We start from the raw sequence: 24,078 nt of genomic DNA, 5'->3' as shown, positions 1-24,078 counted from the left end.
GAATTTGTTCAATTATTATTCACAGATGTTGAAAAAATAGTACAGTCAGCAAGACAAACGGCAAAATGTCTGTAAAAATTTTACTATATGTTTAATAATTAATGATTTGTTGTAAAAGGTAGAAAAATAATGTTTTTCAAAATAAGAACTTACAGATTCTGTTGAAGCAAATACATGGTCTTTCAATTCGGTTTATGAGACTTTAATCCTTGCCTTACCTTAAATTTCCAACTGTACATGTAATTGTTCAACATCTTTCCAAAATTAATTATGATATTATACAAGCTTTATTTTTTCTGTTGACTTTCCAATATAGATTTATCGCGTTGATATAGAACAAAAATTACCTAAACTTTTCTTTAATAAAATTAAAATTTGTATGGAATAATTTGATTGATACTCTTTTTTGACCTTTAATTTGACTAAATTAAAAAGTTTTTTTTTAAAAGAAACTGATAATATTCTTTGACATTTCGACACAATGTTGTTTAAAGAATAATATTATTACACAAAACAAATAACTTTAAATGTAACACTTTCAATCTAATAGCTATTGTCTATATCAAGCACAGCCTGACATTATATTTATAATAGTTTCGATATGTAGATACATTCCAAGAGTTTAAACAATATGCCGTATTAACATTGGATTTTAATTCTTATCACAAACAAATAAGGTTCTATATTGACTGTTTTAATTTGACGTTTATTTTTGTACCGGATGGTACATTAAAAATTGAGGGAACGTGGTTTTAACGCAGTTTTCCTTAAATATTGATGAGCTAACATTGTTAAATCAAGTTGATCCTGAGTCTTACCGCACGCAAATGTCTCCCATTTATTGTCGGTCTGCAATAAAAAAATATATACATTAAAACCTCTTTTACTTGAAATTTAATAACAGTAGTGTACAAATATCCAATTATTATTATAAATATTAAATGTAATTCTTGAAATGTAGGAATATCACACAACTCATAGCATTATATGAACATTAAATACTGACTAATAAAATAGCATTACCAAAACATGGATTCTATACATGAAACTACAAATGTAAACAGCACTTTTAATACCTTCTCTTGTTTTTCGGAAAAATTTCACAAGTAAAACAAAATATATTTCTCATTGAAAAGAAAGAGAAATTGAGCTTTAAACATTAGAAATGTAACGAAGAGCATTTTAGAAGAGCACACAACGTAATATCGTCTGACATATGCATTACCTCATGAAGTTTTTCTTGACTGCATTACAAAATGACCGAAATGAAATGGTATGCTACAGTACGGTATGTATATTTGTTATGAATTTATCCTTGATTTTATATTTTAAGAGATTCAAAAATACTAATTTTAAATATAATTTACTTGGTGGTAGGGCTTTGTGCTAGCTCGTCTGGGTAGGTACCACCCACTCATCAGTTATTCTACCGCCAAACAGTACTCAGTATTGTTATGTTCCGGTTTGAAGGGTGAGTGAGCCAGTGTAACTACAGACACAAGGGACATGACATCTTAGTTCCCAAGGTTGGTGGCGCATTGACGATGTAAGGAATAGTTAATATTTCTTACAGCGTCATTGTCTATGGGTGATGGTGACCATCGGGTGGCCTATACGCACGTCCGCCAATCTATACCATAAAAAAAATTGAGTTAATAATGAATATAATACAAACCAGTATGAGAGGTTTCTCTTCGTTCGCGCCTTCCGGTATGTCTTGGTCGAATTTAATAGAACGCACGGCTGACTTCTTCACGACCAATGGTTCCGTCGAAAGCCTTCGAATCTATAATGGAAAGTCCCTGCTTAATATTGTGTAGGCATATAACGCTTTATTTAGATAATGTTGTAATATATAAAACCTTTTTTAGACAGTGAACTTTTTTGGTCGTAATATATTTGGTTTCTATTAGAAACTGAAGACAAGTAAGACGTTGTTAATGGTAAGTGGTAAATACTGCCCATAGACACTGGTACGAAAACAATAACAATTTGTTATACTAACAACGGTGACCATAAAAATTATGTCTCTTATGGCTGTTATAGGCGTTTTGGTGTTTTGATTGACAGAAGGTAACTTTTACTAAGCTTACCGTTAACCAGTATGATCTGGCACCGCAATATTAACACTTATTGTTTGTATAGTTAACATAATAGATATTATCGATAGTACTGTAACCAAAATAGTTACATTGCATATTTTTTTACTTTTTTATGTATTCGTACGACATTTATCAGTTAATTAATTTTGTTGAAATATGTTGATTTTATTGATAAATATTATTGATTGAAATAAAATTTGCCATTCATCTTAGAAAATAATGAATAATAATAATATACCTATATATTCACATTCAGAGTATACAGTTGATTCATATTTAAAGAATATATTGAATTATTAGTAAATACTACATTTTTAATTCATGTTCTGTTGATTTTTTAATAATCTTCTTTTTACGACTTCCTTTGGTGACTTGTTCAATTTAATATATGGTTTTTATACTATATGGTCCAGATAAAAAACAGATGAACCAACAAAAGCGACTACACAATCAAATGAGAATAAAATTTTACTATAGGAAGTCTTTTTGTCAATACCTAAGTGTCCCTCTAAGAACTAGCGCGCATTGGTAACTTTTGTCACGGTGACTGTTTCGTCACTCTTGTCGAGTCCATGAATATGTATATGTATATATATATGTATATAGCGCACACGTTACGACGTGACATTTGTGTCTGCATCTGTACATATTCACGGACTCGACAAGAGTGACGAAACAGTCACCGTGACAAAAGTTACCAGTGCGCGCTAGTTCTTACCATTGATTTTTGACGTCTTAACTCGCCCATTTTAAATCTAAGCTCTATAATATAGATTTTAATTAAAGAATGATCAAGACCCAAAATAAATATTATTTTAGCATGGCTTGTCACATTTTTATGAATTTTAAAACTGTAATTTCATATATTTTTATATGTTATGTATTAAGTCATTAGTAATTGTATTGATAAATCATCTAGAAAAAAAATTACACACAGTGTCTTGAAAATATAAATAATAAACTTATTTTTATAAATTCACACTCACAGATCATATTTACATATATATTACCACTCGTGCAAATTCAGATGACGCAAAAAAAACATTTCTTTAAAAGCTTGAAAAATATTAACTAAATTGTAACTTATAAAAACTCATGTTAATTTATTTTAATATAAATAATAGTTGTTTAAATAAACCATAGCAGCGATGGGTAAAAATAAACAAACATATAAGTTAATAAATACATTTATTGAAATAAAAAATGACATCGGATTTCATTTGGACTGTGGAATGGAATTAACAATATTGACAGCTAAACTACAAAACAGAAAAACACATTGTTCATAAAAGAAATGTTGCCATACAAAAACTACAACTACAGAATAAATTAAAAAACAATTTAAAAAAAAAAACATAAAATTATTAACAAAAGAATAAACAATTATTCAACAAGAAAATAAATACGTTTTTAAAAATAAATATAAAAAAAAAATGTAGATTCAACACTGGCCTGTCAATATTGTACGGGAAGGTCGGGAAGGTGACAAAATAGCGGGGAAAGGGGTAAAAAGGTCGAAATATGTCATTTCTTTATTTCAAATAAAGTACTCTTAAGTAGCTGCCGATTTATATTAAAATTGCGATTATTATAACAAAAAAAAAATGTGATAGAAAATAAATAGTTTCGTAATTACATTACACACGACCTCGCCGTAGAATCGGATAAATTAATGACAAAAAAAAATTCATATGCAAAATTACAAAGCAAAGTACTATTTAATAGACATTTAAAATAAATAAATACAGGGACAGGATAGGTCGCCTAACAGGGATAGTTAGTATACCTTTGCTTCCGTTGTGAAAATTCAACCGATTTAATTTCATACATCGTAATACTTTCGCGTAAAAATCTATCGACAATCCCTAACCTAAAGGTAATACTTGCATAATTAAAACTAATAAACACTAAAACAATTTGGTGCGTGGTAAACTTGAGGTATAAGATTTAAACGTAAAACATAATTAAAAACTAATTTATATATTAGAATTCAGAAACAAATATTCATTTGATGAAGATTTCCATCTTTGGTAGCCTACGCCCTAATCTCTTCAATTTGGTGCACTTATCCTATACTAAACGTTATTATATTATTAAGAAGCATTTATACATTATATAAAGAAACGCCGTTTCATTATCTATTTATCATTATTAAGGGGTCAGAACACAAAGAAAGGTTTTTATAACTTCGATAAAACAATAAATTGTTATGGGGACATACCAAGTTACTTTGTATAATTTATAGAAACAACTGTTACTGTTGGGACCAACATTTGATCCAAAATATTGGACTACCAACATTTGAACCAACTTTCAATTCGTTAATATTCAGCTGTTAACGTTGGAACCAATTTTTAATCCAGAATAATATTAAATTTCAACTCTAGCTGTAAGTAAATTGTTAGTTTTAGTTTATTAGTTACATTCCCATTCAAAGTACCGTAATTTCTTAGAAGTTCGATTATTTTAAAATTTATATTAGTGATTTATTTCAATCGTTTTTTATTATGTCGTAAAAATAATATGATTAATAATATTTTAACATTAAGTCTTAATTTTAATCACTAACAGTTTCATCGATAAATCCATATATACAAACAAATATATCTCCAAAATTGTAAAAAAAATCAATATTATTTTGACATAATCAAATAATACTTTAGTATAAATCCGTAAGTCGTAGACTTCATATAAGTCATAGAGATTATTTATCGCCATAGATTCTAGAACGAATTGTTCTTTACCACCAACTAAAGACATTTCTAAATCGACAAAACGATTTAATATCATCAAATCACAAACATAGTCACCATTATTGAGAAATAATGTACCGTATAATACTATCAATTTATGTACGACACTACATATTAGTGAACATATAGTAATCATTATACAAATCATCCGTCGTATCTTTTTCGATTTGCCACCATTGATTTTCCTTTTCGAAATCATTCGGCCTATTCATCTTATTGGTCAATATTTCGTCTATACGTGACGTAGACGGCTTCTGATTGGTTACTTTATAAATATGATCCGCTAATACGTTAGCCAGTACTTCCTTAGGTGCTATTAGGGAACCATTGTTAGAGTTATTTATATTAACTGTATTCATATTACTAACGTTAATATTATCACATGCTAGTTCGTTCGACGACGTTATAGTTCGTAATCTCTCCGCGTTTAATCTAGCAAAGCTTCTAGGCGATTCGATATTAGTAATATTTCTAAATATATTAGGATTCGATTGCATGTCTGTCTGTGGCGTGTTATCGTAATCTTCGTACAGTATTAAGTTTGGATCTAGGGTGTTAGGTAAGGGATTAGTATGGATTAAGGACCTGTGTTGTACCTTAGTTTTTTCTGTGATAGCCGATTCAATGTCGATTTCTTCGTATTTCATTGGTTCCGGTGTGTTCTCTGCACTCATTAGGCTGTGGAGACTCGTGGACTCTTCTAGAAGGGAGTGTTTCACTATCGAAGGTGGAGAGAAGAGAACTGAACTGTCACCGGCCAATGTTTTGCTCTGGAACAATAAATATGAAATTTGATTAACTATTTTTAAATACATAAAAAACCAATATTGACTGGAAGAATTTAGTTTAGAGTTTACTTTTCTACGCCTATATATTCCTTTCAAAACTAATTTAATGTTAAATATTACATTATATGTATAGTTACGAAACGCTACAAGGAAAACTGTACGAGACCAATCAACTTATTATTATATTCCTATATAATATAATAAGCTCTTTAAAATATCATAAGTAAGGATTTAAATAAAACTAATTATAACGGATGAATCCGAACACTTTGCAGTGTTCGTGGTTCGTCTACCCGTGACCACGAACACTGCAAAGTGCTCGAAACGTCGGGATGTTTAAAAATAATTAATATACGCGATTCATCCGTTATAATTAGTTTTATTTAAATGTGTAATAATCGCGAAAATTTAAGACAACATTATAAGTAAGGATTTTAAAATCCTATTCGTATTAGTTTATATGTATATGCAAAATGTATGACTAAGTGATAAGAGCTAATTTTCTATGTTACATGCATGTGCTTAGAAAAGTTTACACTTATAAATTTAAGGAATTCTCATTACTTTGGAAAAAAAAATCATATTCCTTATTTCATAATAAGGACACATATAGATTATCATATTGTGCAGTTAATCGATCGGATAGCCGATTGTAATCAAAATTGGTCCAGAAGATAATGATTGAAAAGCACATGAGAGTATGTTATATGGAATATGCTCCAAGCCTTCTCCTCAAAGGGGCCTTAGCCCGGCGGGTTATTGCCGTAGTGATACGGGTGTGGTAAATGGTGTTCCAAGCCATCTTCATCAGAGAGAGAGGGGGCCTTAGCGCGGCGGGTTATTGCCGTAGTGGTACGGGTGTGATACGTGGTGTTCCAAGCCGTCTTCATCAGAGGGAGAGGCCTTAGCGCGGCGGTTTATTGCCTAAGTGGTACTGGAGTGGTACATGGTGTTCCAAGCCATCTTTATCAGAGGGAGAGGCCTTAGCCCATTGGCTGTTGCTGTGGTATGGGAGTGGTATGGGAGCGCATCATCAGAGGGAGAGGAGTTCTTAGCCCGGCGGGTTATTAACCTAGTGGTACGTGGTGTTCCAAGTCAACTTCATCAGAGGGAGAGAGGGTCTTAGGGCCGGGTTATTGCCGTAGTGGTACGTGGTGTTCCAAGCCATCTCCTCAAAGGGAGAGCCTAGCCCATTGGCTGTTGCCGTGGTATGGTGTGTGCGCACTGACCGGCGTCTCGACGCCGAACGACACGTCGGGCACGAGCGCCCGGTGCGCGTGCGGCGTGCTCGTCGCGCCCCAGCTGTGCGCAAGCGCCTTGCGCGCTCGCTTGTGAGACGGCACGTTCTCCTTGCCGCGCCGACCGCTGCCTATGCCGGAATCGTTCACCTGTAAGACACATCTTACTTATACACATATATACACAACCTCGACTATCGAGAGGCTTCGTTTATATTATACTTTCATACACAAACCATTGTTTACGTTATGTTTTCCGTGACCAAAATTAATGGCATATTTATGTATTTAGTCGCCCGCGGCTTCACTCGCGTTTGAGGATGTTGGTTGTCATGTGTCAAGCAAAGAAAGTAGCTCATGTCAACACACACCACTCACTTATACACGTATATACACCAACGATTGTTTACGTTATGTTTTCCGTGACCAAACTTCATGACATATTTATTTAATATGTCATGAAGTTTGGTCGAGTTTGGTCATAATTTACTTGGTGGTAGGGCTTTGTGCGAGCCCGTCTGGGTAGGTACCACCCACTCATCAGTTATTCTACCGCCAAATAACAGTACTCAGTATTGTTGTGTTCCGGTTTGAAGGTTGAGTGAGTCAGTGTTACTTTAGACACAAGGGACATAACCTCTTAGTTCCCAAGGTTAGTGGCGCAGTGACGATGTAAGGAATAGTTAATATTTCTCACAGCGTCAGTGGAGTTCAAGTTTGCTTCATACCAAATTTAATCAAATTCAATACAGCGATTTTGTCGTGTAAGTCTAAGTTGTCACATATATACACCAACGATTGTTTACATTATGTTTTCCGGGACCAAAATTCATGACATATTTATTTATTAACTAGTAATCACCCGAGGCTTTAATCGCGTATTAGGGTGTTGGTTGTCATGTGTTAAGCAAAAAAAAGTTGTCTATGTATCTTGGAATTCAAGTTTGCTTCATATCAAACTTCATCAAATTCGGTTCAGCGGTGTGGTAAAGTACAAACATACGGAGTTACTTTCACATTTATAATATTGTAGTATATAATATTGTTGTATTGTTTTGTAGAAAGTCTACATTATTGAAACACACAATTAAATTGTCAAATATATATAAAAAGACAAAACAATTAAAATTAATATGATATAATAGTATTTGCCCATATTGGACATTAAATATAATATTAGATTTTAAATTAACATGGTTATTTTTATTACTAAAGTTATTAATTTCGGGATATTTACAATGTTTTTAATTTTATTCGGTCAAGCTCGATATTTCGACATTACCTACAAATGTCTTGTTCACAAGACTCAAGAAGACGAAATTAATAACTTTAGGAATATAATATTTCTTCTTATAAAGACATATATACTACAACATTCCTTGTTTAGAAGATAAAGATATCCAACTGTTTATTTATTTAAATAGTGACTAACCTGTACATTTCCGTCTTGATCCGCAGTAGAAGATAACATGGAATCGTTCAACTGGACCGTGCTTTCTGAATTCCCCTCTCTCTGTATCATCTCAGTGATATCCTCTACGAGCAAACCGGGACTAGAGGGCTCGTATTTGAGACCTGACTTCTTGCCTATCTCCGCCATCGCGATTTTAAACGGTGTGGGTGTTCTGAAAATTAACACATATTATATTTAATAAAAACACTAAATATTATTTCTTAATATAGCCTTAGATATGTATGTAAAGATTATTCCATTTCAATTTTACTAGCATAGAATAACTAGAATAATCAAAATCTTTATAAATTTTATTCAAAAATTGCGTCGAAAAGCTTCAATGATTAGTAGTTTTTAAAACGTTAAATTAAATTAAATGTGACTGGTTTAAAATCTTGAGTACATTACATACATTTAAATACAGTGTCATTATTATTAACCGTAAATGAACATTAAAGAATACTGACTCTACACTTTGAAGCAGTTGGATAATTAATTTATTAGGTAACAAGCCTTATTTATCAATGTTTCATCCATACATAGATGACACATAAATAATCATCATTAATTTAAGAATTGGCAAAGCTAACTAATACATAATTGAATCATATTGTCAATAGTAATTGATGACTTACTTCGGTGTATTGCTTTTGAGCTGACTGCCTCCGGGAGTGATGTTCACAGGTGTAGGGGTGTGGAGAAGCGGACTGGCTCCCAGCTCCTAGAAACATATTACAAAGATTGTGTTTATAAAGGAACAATTTCTTGAATAACATTGTTACTAGAAACTATAAACTATATATGCGAGCTGAGATGGTCCAGTGGTTAGAAAGCGTGCATCTTAACCGATGGTTCATATAGGGCAACTAGTTATATATCAGATATTAAACCTGTATACTATGAGTAAATAAATATATATAACTGACAGTTAAATTGCTTCGAAATTCGAATTGTAAAAATAATAAAAAAAAATTAAGTTCCATTTTCAAATTCAAATATTAAAAAATATATATTTATTTAAATGACAATGATATAATTGATATTGTTACCTTATTGGTAGCATGTCGCAAAGGTGTAGAATCAAAAGCAGGAAACGATAATCCGGCCGGCGAGTTCAGAAACTGGGAGGGACTGAACGGTAAAGCTTTGATTGGAGTCGCACCTTCTAGAGCTTTCGATATTGTCTCGGCCCATGTCTGAAAAATAAAACGTTATGAATATAGGTAAATAAATATTGAATTTATAATAATATGTAATGATTAACATAATCGACCATAACAAAGAATCATACACAAACACAAGTATCAGGAGCTTGAATATGATTACATACTTTTTGAGTATGATAGTATAGACCTTACTCAGTGGCGGATTTACAAATCTGCCGCTAGTAGGCTAGCTATTCAATTTAAACCGCCCCTACTTTTTTTTAACATTTAAGTATTGTGTTCTATCGACCTCATTACATCGGCTTTTTCCCGTTATTAGTGATATTTCAGTCAGTTACTAGATTAGTTTTCCAACCCACTAGTGACGAGTATACGGATTACGGACGTAATGTGTATACATATAATTATATATATTTTTTTATTTCTGTATGATAACAAATTTGGGCTAAATCTGTCGCCCTAGGCTTCTACTTAGCCTATTGGTAAATCCGCCACTGACCTTAAAGCTTTCTAGTTCTAGAAATTCATACAGTTATATTATAAGAATTAGGAATTGAACTCAGTATATCGATATACGCAGTCTTACTTGCTAAAGACTACATAATCTATAGATTTATGTAAGTCTTATTATGTTTATCTAAGTTATGTATGAAATATATAAAGTATACTTAGTTCAAACTTTAGAAAACAATTACAGATGTTAATAAGAAACATTATAAAAGTTACCATAAAGTTATTTTTTTAATTCGTATAAGATATATATTAGGATTGACACCCATTGATACCGACTCACATTAGGATTGGGTGTAAGAGTCTGTTGTTTCTTAATTTTCCCTCGTCTCAGTATGGGCGGCGGACTGTTTGTGTCGCACTTCTTAGGGGAATACACCGATGGTACCACTATCTCCTTTGCTGACTCTTGAACAGCATATGTCACTGAAAAAAAAGTTTGAAGGGTGAGTGAGCTAGTGTAACTACAGGCACAAGGGACATAACATCTTAGTTCCCAAGTTTGGTGGCACATTAACGATGTAAGGAATAGTTAATATTTCTTACAGCGTCCAGCATGGTGACCACTTACCATCAGGTGGCCATATGGGCTCGTCCGCCAACCAATACCATAAAAAAAAAATATGCACAAATCCTTAACGTGTAGAGAGCCTTAACAAGAATACAAATATTACATTTTATATAAAGTACAAATCCAGATGGATTTAAGCTAAGCCTATAACAAAGTTATATTCCACTAGGAAAAAAAAAGATAAGCAAATTCTATGTATTTGAAATGCCATGTGATTTTGCAAGTTAGCAAATAGTTACTACTCCTTTGATTTCAAGTTTGTATACCATTGCAGATTTAAAAAAAAATGCTATCAATGATACATATTTTCATGTCACCATATAGCTTAGTAAATAATATAATAAAGTAATTAAAATAGATTATAATATTTAAGGAGTTTTATTAATTTGAATGTGTATTTACCTGTGTTTTGATCATTGCTATCAGCAGTCGACGTTTGACTTAGGAAGTTTTTAATGGGAGAGTTAATTGGTAGCGTGTCTATGTTTACGAACCTGTAAAGAAATTAATACGTTTAAAACATCCATAACATACAAGATAAATTACTCTTAAATTGTATGATATGATAATGATTGTAAAAAAGTGAACTCACAATTTGAAAGTAAAAAAAAAAAACTTTAAATAATTAAAAACAAAAACGAATATTGCATTATCACATACATTGGCATTATAATTGAATATATCAGAGCGAAAAAAAAAAACTTTTTTTTGTATTATTAATACATAACACCAAGGTCAACAACCAATGTCACAAACAGTCTTAAAGTAAGTCTTACTTTATACATAAGCTGTTCTAGACTTCAATTTATTATTTATTTAATTTCATTGGGAGGGCCTTATATCCAACAGAAGACTACAATTATCATAATTATTAATCGATAGCTTACTTGAAAGGTGATTCGACAATTTCCACTGTATCAGCAGCGACCAAACCTCCCCTGTCTGGTGATTTCCTCGGTGGTGTCTGGTGCTGGAGATTGCTTAGTTGGTCCTTCAATAGCTGCCTGAAGTGTAACACCTGTTTTGAAGGTTGACTTGTGTTGGAAGAGTTGCTTTGTGTCGACTCGTTGAATGGATCCGTCCAATTAGACTGAAAGGAACAAAATATATTATGAGTTTATAAATTTTAGGATAAATTTAGTATTTTAAAATACAAACAAATTAGATTAGATAACTAGACTGATGATTTGAAAACTTTTTTAAGTAAATTAATAGAATATTTAAATATAAAAATAATATAATATAACGTGGTAAATATTTTAAATGAACATCTACACTAAGCTAACATAGATCAAACGAAACATATCTAATTAATCAATGCGTATTTACACACAAAGCGCGAAATAATAAAAAAAGATACACTAACAATGAAATGTATGAAATGGTGGAATACAATCACTTCTCAGTTTCTTGATTCTTTACATTATAATCATGTAAAATAATGATTTCAAAGTGATTGTAAAGCCTCCTTGAATGAAGCATAGTGTTTTAATTGTTATTACATTGGGGCCGTCCATATATTACGTCATTCCAAAAAGGGGGGGGGGGGGGCCGGGGGATTTGTAAAAATAATTAAGGTGATTCTATAACCAAGTGTTTTAATCATATAATACCCTATTTTTCTCAAATCTGCAATGTTTTAATTTCGTCAAACTGGTAATGACGTCAATTTTGGGAGAAGGGGGGGGGGGGGTCATTATGAAACGACGAAAGGATGATTGTAGGGGTGGGGGTCTAAAGTCTGAAAAAATCGATGACGTAATTTATGGACGGCCCCATTGCAATCCAGGTCATAAAACAAAATAAGCAACTTCGTCATTTAATTTAAACCAAATATGTTTCATATTTGAATAATCCATGATATTAATTATGGATTAGTGTATGAACTTTAAAATGCTATGAGGAAGTTATATTAAGTTGGATATAAATACTTAAGTGGGAAAAGTGACTTCTTCATTTTAACCAATGAGCTGTCAATATTAATATTATTATGTATAATAATACATATGTACTAATAATATTATTATGTAACATTATGAAATATGTAAAGTCGGAAGCTCATACTATTTGTATGAACTTCTTGAAATCGTTTAGTGCCATTTTAGTTCACTAATGAAATGTACCATTCCATCCCCCCCCCCAAAACCTCCTTCAATTGAAATAGATAAAATCTACTTCCTAGACCATATATACATAATTGTTCTTACATACAAGTAAAACAAATAACAAAGCGTGTTAAAGAAAACAAAAAAGCATGCAAGCAAACTAACGTCATTATAAGCGACAGTGACTTTCTCTCTACGCTCTTCGTTTACATCGTATCTCTTCAGGCGTTGCTTCTTCCGAATGTTCTCGAAACTGTCCAGCAGTTCTGGCTCGTACTTGCGTCGCATTGTTGAATTCCAGTGGTTTTTTATTGCGTTATCCGTCCTGGAATTAAATTACATAACTAATTAAATAATTACCTTTCTTTAATATATATTTTTTTATGGTATAGGTTGGCGGACGAGCATATGGGCCACCTGATGGTAGGTCACCATCGCCCATAGACAATGACGCTGTAAGAAATATTAACTATTCCTTAAATCGTCAATGTGCCACCAACATAGGCAACTAAGATGTTATGTCCCTTGTGCCTGTAGTTACACTGGCTCACTCACCCTTCAGACCGGAACACAATAATACTGAGTACTGTTATTTGGCGGTAAAATAACTGATGAGCGAGTGGTACCTACCCAGACGGGCTTGCACAAAGCCCTACCACCAATTAAATATCAAATTTATTCTTCTTTGCAATTTAAAGATTAATTTTCTAATATATTTGTCATTGTTTTATAGATGGCGTTGTTATTTTGAAATATACTTGTGATTTTAAACTATTATTTATAAAGATTAATTTTCTAATAAATAGTCAATGTTCAATAGATGGCGTTGTTTTTTAAAATAAGCTTTATTTTAAAATATTATTATTATTTAATGTATTTCATAAATAAATAGCTAAGAACCCAAGTATGAAATATGTGTACAATAAATTAAAATATATGGTTTAAAAAAGAAAAAGTATTTAATGTCTTATTGTTATGTATAAGACAAACACAGATAAAATATCACTACTCACCTGCCCGGCAGTAACTTTGCTATCTTGGCCCATTGGTTGCCAAGTTGTTTGTGAGCTTGGTATATGATTCTGTCCTCATGTTCCGTCCAAGCTGTCTTTTTTATAGATGGGTTGAGGTGATTGTGCCAGCGTTCTCTGAAATAAATCACATACTTATATCATTAATTATGAACATATTTTGTATTAATCAACTCATAAAATAACTACCTGTAGCTGCCCTATAAAATAACCTCGGTTATTTCTTATTACATCAGCTATCTAGTAGTGACAGTTTCGTCAAAATCGGTGAAGCCGTTATAGAGATTTGCCGGAACAGACAGATAGACAAAAATTGTAAAAAAATGTTATTTGGTATATGTACCATGTTTTGTTATTTTGATATTACAAACAGACACTCAAATTTTATAATACGTATAGATAACCGAATACGTAAACACTTATTGGCTATAATTCTAATCTAGCATTCTTACCACCATTCAGTGCATTTATGATTTGACCAATAACCTTTTCTAATATCATTTTGTAAATAATTGAATATTAATAATGCATGATGTATTATAGCTACATAATATAAAGTTGTTTCAGTGACACTTAAATATATTTTTTTTTATATCGAAACGTTCATTTATATCAAAATTTAGAGCAATTTATTACCTGCACTGTTTCCCTATCCTGCCTTTGAGATGTCTCGCGATCAGTGTCCATTTCTTAGGACCGTACTTAGCTACTAACTCCATGACTTTCTCGTCCTCCTGTAACACAAAACACCAATAGTATTCTAAAAATTTATAAATAAACATATAATTATACAATCAATAATGTGGGATTGATATTTGTATTAGATACATTATTATCATCTATTGATATAGGGAATATCATCAGAAATTAACTTGTTATAAGGTTGTCATTTTTGTCCTATTGAGATATGACTTAGATAATCACATCTATTTTCTCTCTTAACTTTTCTTTTGGTTCAAGTAATATAAAACTGAAGTTATGAAATCGATTCAAAAAATATCAAATGCTGTTTGTATTTCATGAGCGGTTAAATGTCAGTTGAGCAACATTTGTTCATAAACAAAAAAAAAAATGAAAATAAAATCTATCAATGAAAGTTGAAACAAGATCAGTCGATTTAATTGTAGGCGATTCAAATAATCGATTATTAATTAATCGATTAAAATCAACACTTGTGAATGGTTTTCGAGTTTGCATTTAACCTTGTTATTTAATCAGCCAACGTTACATAACTATCGCAATAGGACATAACAAATAGTTTATTGTAATCCTTTAAGACAATATTTAGTTATTATAGTTACAAATGATTTATATACAAATACATGATACATATTTTTGGGAAAGACACTTTTTCCCCATTCCGAATTTTTTTCACTATTTTTTTTTTTTTTTTTTGATAAGTGCTCTTTTTAATAGTCACATTTTCGCTCATTCGTTTCGCACTAATTTTAAATATACATCAACACATCGAGATGAATACAAAAAAGCAATTTTCAAATTATCAATGGTCAATACAATAAAAAACGTAAGAATAAGATATCCTTACAATGTGAGAAGTCGTTATTTCGCAAGGTAATCCGGTACTGGAAAAAAATACGATGAAAAAAAATAACGTCGAATCAGCTGAGAGGCGGCGAATATTTGAAAATACTCGCCGAACGACAAACATTTCGTATTTTAATGTATTCAATCTTTCGACAATTATAAATAATAATAAAAAAAACCTCTCATGAATGGATAAAATATGATGCATTATTTTTTTAATCTATCTTTTTTACCGTCCAATATATAGATTCTTTTCACACAGTGTGATTATTGGCATATCATAAACGTAAAATTTAAAAATCGAATTCTATAATTCCTTTCTGATTTAAGCAATATCAGATCTTAAATATAAGAACAAGAATATAATCAGTTGGAAGTAAAGAAAATATTGACCAAAAAAAAAACATTTTATATTTATTATATCTCGATAATTGAATGGTGATTATATATTTCAGACTTCAAAACGTCATATGTATTTACAATAATTATTGTTAAATAATATTTCAAAACGTTTTATTTTTTTGTTAAATTGATTTTCGATCATATTAAATAGAGATCATATATATTGCATTAAAACTGCTCTGACAATTCGTCACGATTATTATAGATTACAATACACGTGTTAGATCAAACGTATGGACAAAAACTTCCTCCATACTAAACTAATTGGTGTCCTTGGAACATCCTATCTGTTTATGGTTCCCGGGTACTTGAAAACGCGGTCACGAATTTCGTACGGAGATTATATCATCTTTATAATTTGACTTGTCAAGATCTTATGCCATATGCTTTAGAAGACTTAATATTCTATTCATCTATAAGTATAGCCTATCGCTCTTTTTTTGTAGGTAATAAACGTTAAACTGATAAATAATTAATGTTTTTGCAAGAAATTACTAATAATTTTTTTTAAAGAATTATGCACAAAGTTTATTTACCGTCAACCCATTTATATGGACTACAAATTAAACATACTTGAAAAAAAAATCTTACATATAAAATTATATTATTGTAGATAGAAAAAAGTTCATAGTGATACCATGAGATCGATCACATATATTTTCATACAGAAGGAATCTTGTAATGTTAAAATTGAACATAATTCGTCTCTAGATGGCGCTGCATCAAATAAACTATTTCGAAGGTTATATAAATACATTAGCAAAACAAAGTATGCCAGGCTGTATTAATTACATACTTACAAAAACATTGATTATATTTATATAATTCTTTTATCTTATTCGAAATGAATCGTTTGGGTTGCATTTGCCTTGTATTGTTTGAGACTAAAATATTACGACCTAATTGCCTTAATAGCTCTTAGAACAGATGTCCCCCTTCCTAATCGGTTGGGAGGCATTAGGCATTGCTGTCACAAACAAATTGACAAAAAACCAAGGTCGATTAAGTCACAGACCATAGTCTAAATATATCCAAGACAAGATTTTGTAATGTTTAGCTAACGAAAATTGTCTTTGCACCTTTTTGTACATTCATTTATGATTTATAACCAAAGAGTATAGACGGAATCTTTTTTTTTTTAAATCGAATAAAAACATGATACAGATCTCAATATGTGATATTTTATGACATTGCAAGATGAATTATTTATATTTTGTTAGTTGCTATTGTCTGTGGTTTCATTTATATGTGCTCTATGTAATCACTTTCTCCCAAGGCAATTTTACTTCATATCAATACGTGGGACGTATTTGACCCATTTTTAACGGATACAAGGATTATTTTAACTTTTATTATATTTTTGCGTTTCTTTATTACATTGTCCATGTATTATACACAAAAACCTTCATCTCGAATCACTCTATCTACTAAGAAAACCGCATCAAAATCCGTAGATATAGCACAAAAACTGCTATCAAATATTTGTTGCGGATTGACGAAAATTACAGTCGATAAATCCAGTATTATTTACCTATGGAGATTGGAATGTGAAAATACAAGTAAGAAGCAGCAACATTCGTATATCATTTTAATTACAAATTATAAATTATTTATTATTTTATAAGTTTAATGACCGATATTAATTACAGACACACCGCTTTCGCGAACATCTTTAAATTTTCCACGTTAACTTATTACAATAATATATACATAATTATGAATCGTAACTTATCCAAAATTTCCAAGTGTCACACCTTAGTCACATTCCATTCCAAATATATACTATATGGTTCAAATTTTATTTATGTATTTACCATTTACGGAAACAAGAATACATAGGAAATCCTTTTAGTTATATCATAAATGATCTTTCAATGCTAATAAATCGTTGAATAATACAAGTGTATCATTAGAAAAACGTGGTCTAAACACCTTTTAACGCAGGCTTAACTTAATAAGGGGACATTATTACTCAAAAGGAAAAGGAAAGTAATGTAACAGTCAATATTCTGGCTGTACTTTACTTTTGTATCTAAACTTTATTCCAAACAAGAGAGAGTTAGATAAATCTATGATATTCACTGTGGATGTACGAAAAACTGGCGAATGGGAATTTAAGAAGTAAAATTAAAATTGATATAATTAGTTAAGTGTAATAGAATTGTATTATAAATAAAGATATATAAATCCTAAACTCTTAGTAGCGCACAATATATCAGTTATTAGAAAATCATATGAAAAACTAAATCTTAATTCCTACGAATGTGATTGAAATAGGCTATACGAGTAAGTCACGCATAAGTGGTACTTGGGAGACATACATTTTTCGGCTATGACGTCACATTAAGCCATTAAATTGTATAACCGTGATGCAGAACATATTATTATATATTCGCACATATTTAACAAAATATGTAACAATAGGTCTCGTCAGTAATCTGTAAAAGGTCAGTATTTACGTTCGTTTAAGTACATGTAATTTGCATTTTCATTAAAAACATTTAGGTATATGACATACAAAAATGATTAATATTTTAGGCCATACAAGACAAGAGAATGGAAACATTATCTGATAACGATGTCAAAAGTCGCGTTAAATGTACAATTTTTCGGTTTTAATTAATTAATAATGTATATACAAAATATATTTAATATTTTAAGTAAGTTAAAGGTTACCATTAAGACCGGAGCAGTGTCAGAGCACTATTCTGTAAGAAACAAACTCGAAACTCACCTCAAAACACGAACATAAAATATCACTAAGTGATAAGCGAAATTGACAGAAATTTTTCTTGTGCTTGGTCCAAGCCGTTCCTACTAGGTATCATATTTTCCCTCGCTTTGATAATTGTCAATACTTAGTATTGTTGGTAGGGCTTTGTGCTAGCCCGTCTGGTTAGGTACCACCTACTCATCAATTATTCTTCCACCAAATAACAGTACTCAGTATTGTTGTGTTTCGGTTTGAAGGGTGAGTGAGTCAGTGTAACTACAGGCACGAGGGACATAACATCTTACTTCCCAAGGTTGGTGGCACATTGACAATGTAAAGAATAGTTAATATTTCTTACAGCGTCATTGTCTATGGGTGATGGTGACCACTTACCATCAGTTGGCCCGTATGCTTGTCCGCCAACCTATACCATAAAAAAGAGTGAGTGAGAAAAAAACCGGCACATTCACACAGGGTCACATTTGGTTATTTAGGTCAGTGGATTGACAATGTATGCCTTGCTACGGTTAATATTTCGTAACACGCCAACATATAGGGTCGATTGTAACGGATAAACGTCAGATGGTCCCTTTGGGCCCCTAACCTAAAAAATCGCCGTAAGTTGATAACACTCCATTACATTATATAACATGTACATAAAATATATAAACACACGTTTTTTTATATAAATGTAATTAAAGTAAGCTATAGGTAGATTATTTATAAACACTACCCCGAAAATAAAAACGGGGGTTGTTTGTTTCACTAGTTATTAATAAAAGAAATATGAGTTTTGATTAACTAAGTGTTGATTGCTGTTAAACACAAAATTCCAATTTTCAAATTTGCATAATTAATATTAAAACTAGGGTTTACCACGGATTCGCTGTCTGCATTTATCTATACCATTCATTCATTCACTCTCCGACCGAACTATATAGATGCAAAATATCACATCGATCGCACGTTGAACAAACGAACTCGATATATAACTTAGGTATTCGATTCAATAAAAACGTTTCAATTAAAATGTCAGTTTGAAAACAAATAAATTCATAAATATGTTATCAATGCGTTTTTTTGTGTCAGGCCACCTACCAGTATTTAATCTTTTCTCATTCATAACGCGATGTACATAAAACTAAGCTCTGTGTACAATATATTTTAAGCAAATATAGTCACTAATACAACTGAATTAAGACGCAAATCCTATTCCCGGCACGTGTTGTTCCATAAATTGTCGGTATCCGATCAATTTTAACAGATGATATCAACAGCTGCTTTTACGACAATATTTAAATTAATGTAATAAACTAAAGGTGGGTTTAGACATGAGACTTGAATGCTATATTATTTAAATAACAGTTCGTATTTACACTACACTAGTTAGATACTATTCTATTAAATAATTGACTTTTTTCCAAATTCAAATTTAAAATTCGAACGTAGTACACCCTCTTAGTCCTAAAAATTAGTTCTTTGACGTACTGGGGGGGGGGGAATTTATTTATTCTAATCAGATTTTACGTACCCTATGTACTTTTCTATATCTCTGACGTGCATAAAATTTCCTAATGATTAAATTAGTAATTAAGACAAGAAACCTCAAAAAAATTTCCTTTCCTCACAATAATTACTATGATAGTGTTCTTAAAAAAATAGAATGTGGTCTGACTCAAATAATTCTTAAATGAATTAAGTGCTTGGATTTAGAGTATTCGCCTTAAGTATTCGTATGATGTCATTCGTTCTATCTCAGACACGAGACCTATTAAACGGTAGCGCTGCCAAGTGTAAATAGTTCTTTAAAATTCACGACACGTACAGTCGACAAAGGATTCATTCATGAAATCTGAGAATTAAAACGCCTATGTTGAGCTATTTCTGACATTAATGGGAATTAATTTTAGAAATAGCGTAAGCAGCTTAAGCGTTTAAAGAGTTTTTATTTATATTTATTAAAGTTATATGTCTCGTAGCTTTTTTTATTTATTACAATCTAGATTATTTTCATTTTCACTTAAATTAACTTTTTTTTTAATTCTAAGTGCCTTATATTATTATCATCTCTCTTCTAGTGTTGTTTTTAATACACATAGAAGGAGGTTATCATTTCGGTTGTATTATTTATGTCTATTACCTGAATTTCTGTCATTTAGGTGCCGAATTAAAAAAACTGATACTGATGTATATGAATGAAGTCTATTAATTTTTTACAAGCGACTTCCAATTTTAAAATTAAACGAACGAATGAATATGAACATTATTATTTAAAAAAATTGATACATTTCTAAGCAATATTTATTTTCATAATATCAAAAGATCAAGTGTTCAAACACATGAATGAACGATTCTACGATAAAGCTAAACAATTAGAAATGAAGGCCGTATAGCGAAGTGAATGAATGGAAGATGCATTTATAACGTTTGCATGTTACTGACCTGTGAATCATCTTCCTTTGCACTATTAGACTGAACGGCGTACAAGTGTGTATTGTTTGTTTTCTTTGTGTTTAACCGCTTCCTTGAATTATCTATTATTTTTATGAATTGTTTTTATGTTAACCCTGGACGAGACAGTGTCGCGAAAAAGGAAAACCGTGTAAGGACTTGAGTCTTGAGTTTGTTGCACTAATTGAAATCCTTGACTATATTTATGGATAATAAGTAAGACCGAGTCAAAATAACATTGGATATAATCGCACTTGTTTTTTTTTTCTAAGTATGCCATAAACCTACGACAATATTTATTCCAATTAATTTGCTGGCGATGATCTACTTTCATAATCTAATTTTTTAAGACATAACTCACTGTATAGAAATAATTATTCGTTTAATAAACACTTCATATGATTTCTTTCTAAGACATAATTCCAAAATAAGAAAAGTTTTCCGTTAAATAAAAAAATTGTCAGTCTGTGACCCTGTATACAGCATCTGTGCGCTCAAGAGCTCATTATTAGGGAGAAGTTTTAGTGCTCGATCTAAAGTTCCATACACAAAAAATAATAATCTATGTAATAACGTTTGAAACAATTCCCTGCCGACGACCCCAGCAATACCTTAAGAAATTATGTCTTTTTTTTATGGTATAGGTTAGCGGACGAGCAAATGGGCCACCTGATGGGAAGTGGTCACCATTACCCATAGACAATGACGCTGTAAGAAATGTTAAGTATACCTAAAATCGTCAATGCGCCACCAACCTTGGGAACTAAGATATTATGTCCCTTGTGCCTGTTGTTACACTGTCTCACTCAACCTTCAAACCGGAACACATCAATACTGAGTACTGTTGTTTGGCGGTAGAATAACTGATGAGTGGGTGGTACCTACCCAGACGGGCTTGCACAAAGCCCTACCACCAAAGTTACCACAAAGTTATAATTTTTAATAAAAACTCACCTCTTTCGTCCAAGGGCCTTTGACTAGTTCAGGGTTGACGACCTTCGTCCACCTCTGTTGGCACTGGACGTCCGACCTGTCCGAGAACTGAGCGGCTATCAGCTCCCAGTTCTCGTTGTACATCTTCACGTACATCTTGAGGACTTTGTCCTGTAAATGCGGCAAAAGATGTCGTTAATTGCTTTTGCCATGTCAAACAATCGGTAATTATAGAGAATATTTTAAATGCCATCTAAGTTTAAAAATTATTCATAACAATTCATGAAATTAACCGATAAAGTCCTTACTTAAAAACCTATTTAATAATTCTGTTTTTAAATAATTCAAATACATAATTTTCCTATGTCCTTAACACACACCCCTTTCATATTTAAAGAAACCTTTATTTACTATTAAGAGAACGTCAGCTTTTCTAAAGTCTCCCTAGAAATATTTTAGTGTTGAGATGGCTCCCATCTAAAATTAAATGAGTTTGACCAATGATATTCTAATAAACAGATATGTTATATCCATACTAAACAACAGAAAAAAGTGTGCCGCGCCGGGGACCGTTTATATTAGTTTATTTTTACATTTCGTTAAAAGTAAAACGGATAACTAGATGTTTTAATTATGCAAAACGTATTACTACGTAATTATGATGTATTATAACGTATTACTACGTAAAACAACTAAAGGCAAACGTCCCAATTAGGACGTTTTGTAGTCTTCACTTTTTGCGCGTTAATAACACATCTGTTTCCTACAACATCATTGAGTTTGACACAAAAGTTTTAAATAAATAGTATTTTAATCGTACCTCATCCTTCGTCCACCTCCCCCTATTGATATTCTTCCTCGGCCCAGAGCTTTTGGTTGCAGCCGGCACATCTTCGTATGCCGCCGAGTCCTCTGAATACTCGCTCGACTCTGAATCATACCCGCTACGTCTGTGAAAGAAAAAAAAAAAGAAAATATAGCGACAGTCACCCTACACTTATTACAATAAGTTTGCATTCAATCATTCTGTATATGTGTTGATTGTAATTAATCGTAATGTATGAAAAATAAATTTTATTAAAATCAAATTAAAATTTATATTGTATTCATTGTTTTTCCTCTAATCATAAGGAAAAATACACATTAGACTTAGACTTATTAAAGTACGTATGTTTATGAATAGAAACATATCCACTTTTGTATATGTATGTTTTGGTTGTATATTTATTAACGAAAATACTTCTTATATAACTTCAGGTAAATACGGTGCTTTTAGTTTTTATTACGAAATTTCTTGAATAAGATATTAAAAAAATTGAGCGAACAATTTATAATCATCAAAATATCTACAGAAACGCCCACAACGCATATTTATAACAATATATAACGTAAAATTCGTTACTTATGATACCTCCAGATAATAATTCTGATGCCATGTCTTATTTTTCTATTGAATAGCTAAAATATCACCAATTGATGCGGATACGAATTATAATTACATTATATAATGTTCTTTATTAATAAATAACATGATCTTTAGGTATACAATGTTTATGAGAACGTACAATCAAATTAACGACAGCATAGTTTCAATTTATTAAAACATTTTAAATAAGAAACGTTTATCGTTTCTCCAAATAGTTGACAAGTAATTTATTAAGTTAAGATGGGGAAACACGTAGTCCTAATACCGGTACAATGATAGTTATTTTTGTTTGTACTGACGTTTTACTAATCTTGGTTATCTGCAGGTATAAAAGAGCCTTTATAAAAATCCGAATACTTACAACAAATGTTTCTTAAGCTCAGGCGCCATTCATTCAATTTGTAGACATAGAATAAAATTCCCAGAAGACGGACGCTACTTTATGTCTTAAAGCATTATAACGTACAACAATGAACCTTAATTATAAACAAATAGGGATTACATTCGTATGCTATACATAGCATTCTTTAATATCAAGAAACAAGTTTTAATATGTAGGAAAATAAGTCATTCCGGTTTATGGAAGCCTTACAACTCTTCGACCATACTTTCGATGAGGTAAGAATGGAAATAAATATAATATAATTTATGCATACCGGCGAATATCAGCTGATTTAAACGAGATATTCCTCATTCATTGCGAATCTTGTGAGGCGGAAACGTGTATAAAATAAGTATACGAATTGACTCATAGATCGCTTGGGTGCACTGAGTACTCTATCGTGTATTACGATTTCCAATTTGTTAATAACAATAATAGCTGTTAACCTAGAGGCTCTGCTATGTAAAATCATTGCTTTCTGTCTCGGCTTTACGTAGAAATATATACAG

General features: G+C 31.5%; 1 protein-coding gene across 6 annotated transcripts in view; it reads right to left on the bottom strand.

Moving 5' to 3' along the window:
- Nucleotides 1-298: 298 nt before the first annotated feature.
- The window catches only part of LOC124539257 (myb protein), a 51,207-nt gene continuing 27,427 nt past the window's right edge, over nucleotides 299-24,078 (bottom strand). For 4 of the 6 annotated variants that reach the window (XM_047116570.1, XM_047116571.1, XM_047116569.1 and 1 more), the window contains 13 exons: nucleotides 22,582-22,711; nucleotides 21,783-21,932; nucleotides 14,354-14,451; nucleotides 13,700-13,834; nucleotides 12,852-13,011; nucleotides 11,469-11,671; nucleotides 10,984-11,075; nucleotides 10,294-10,436; nucleotides 9,384-9,530; nucleotides 8,970-9,055; nucleotides 8,314-8,506; nucleotides 6,873-7,031; nucleotides 3,274-5,625 (listed from right to left, as the gene is read on the bottom strand). In XM_047116570.1, coding sequence (XP_046972526.1) covers nucleotides 4,963-5,625; nucleotides 6,873-7,031; nucleotides 8,314-8,506; nucleotides 8,970-9,055; nucleotides 9,384-9,530; nucleotides 10,294-10,436; nucleotides 10,984-11,075; nucleotides 11,469-11,671; nucleotides 12,852-13,011; nucleotides 13,700-13,834; nucleotides 14,354-14,451; nucleotides 21,783-21,932; nucleotides 22,582-22,711 — 2,359 coding nt within the window. In that variant the 3' untranslated portion in view covers nucleotides 3,274-4,962. Of the gene's footprint in view, nucleotides 850-1,675; nucleotides 1,787-3,273; nucleotides 5,626-6,872; nucleotides 7,032-8,313; nucleotides 8,507-8,969; nucleotides 9,056-9,383; nucleotides 9,531-10,293; nucleotides 10,437-10,983; nucleotides 11,076-11,468; nucleotides 11,672-12,851; nucleotides 13,012-13,699; nucleotides 13,835-14,353; nucleotides 14,452-21,782; nucleotides 21,933-22,581; nucleotides 22,712-24,078 lie in introns of those variants that run through there. The other 2 variants (XM_047116574.1, XM_047116573.1) reach the window with 2 other exon arrangements.

Source organism: Vanessa cardui, chromosome 22 (assembly GCF_905220365.1).
Source record: "Vanessa cardui chromosome 22, ilVanCard2.1, whole genome shotgun sequence".
Classification (NCBI taxonomy): domain Eukaryota; kingdom Metazoa; phylum Arthropoda; class Insecta; order Lepidoptera; family Nymphalidae; genus Vanessa; species Vanessa cardui.
The sequence above is the reverse complement of the archived record's forward strand: the minus strand, read 5'-3'. Positions and strand labels throughout refer to the sequence as shown.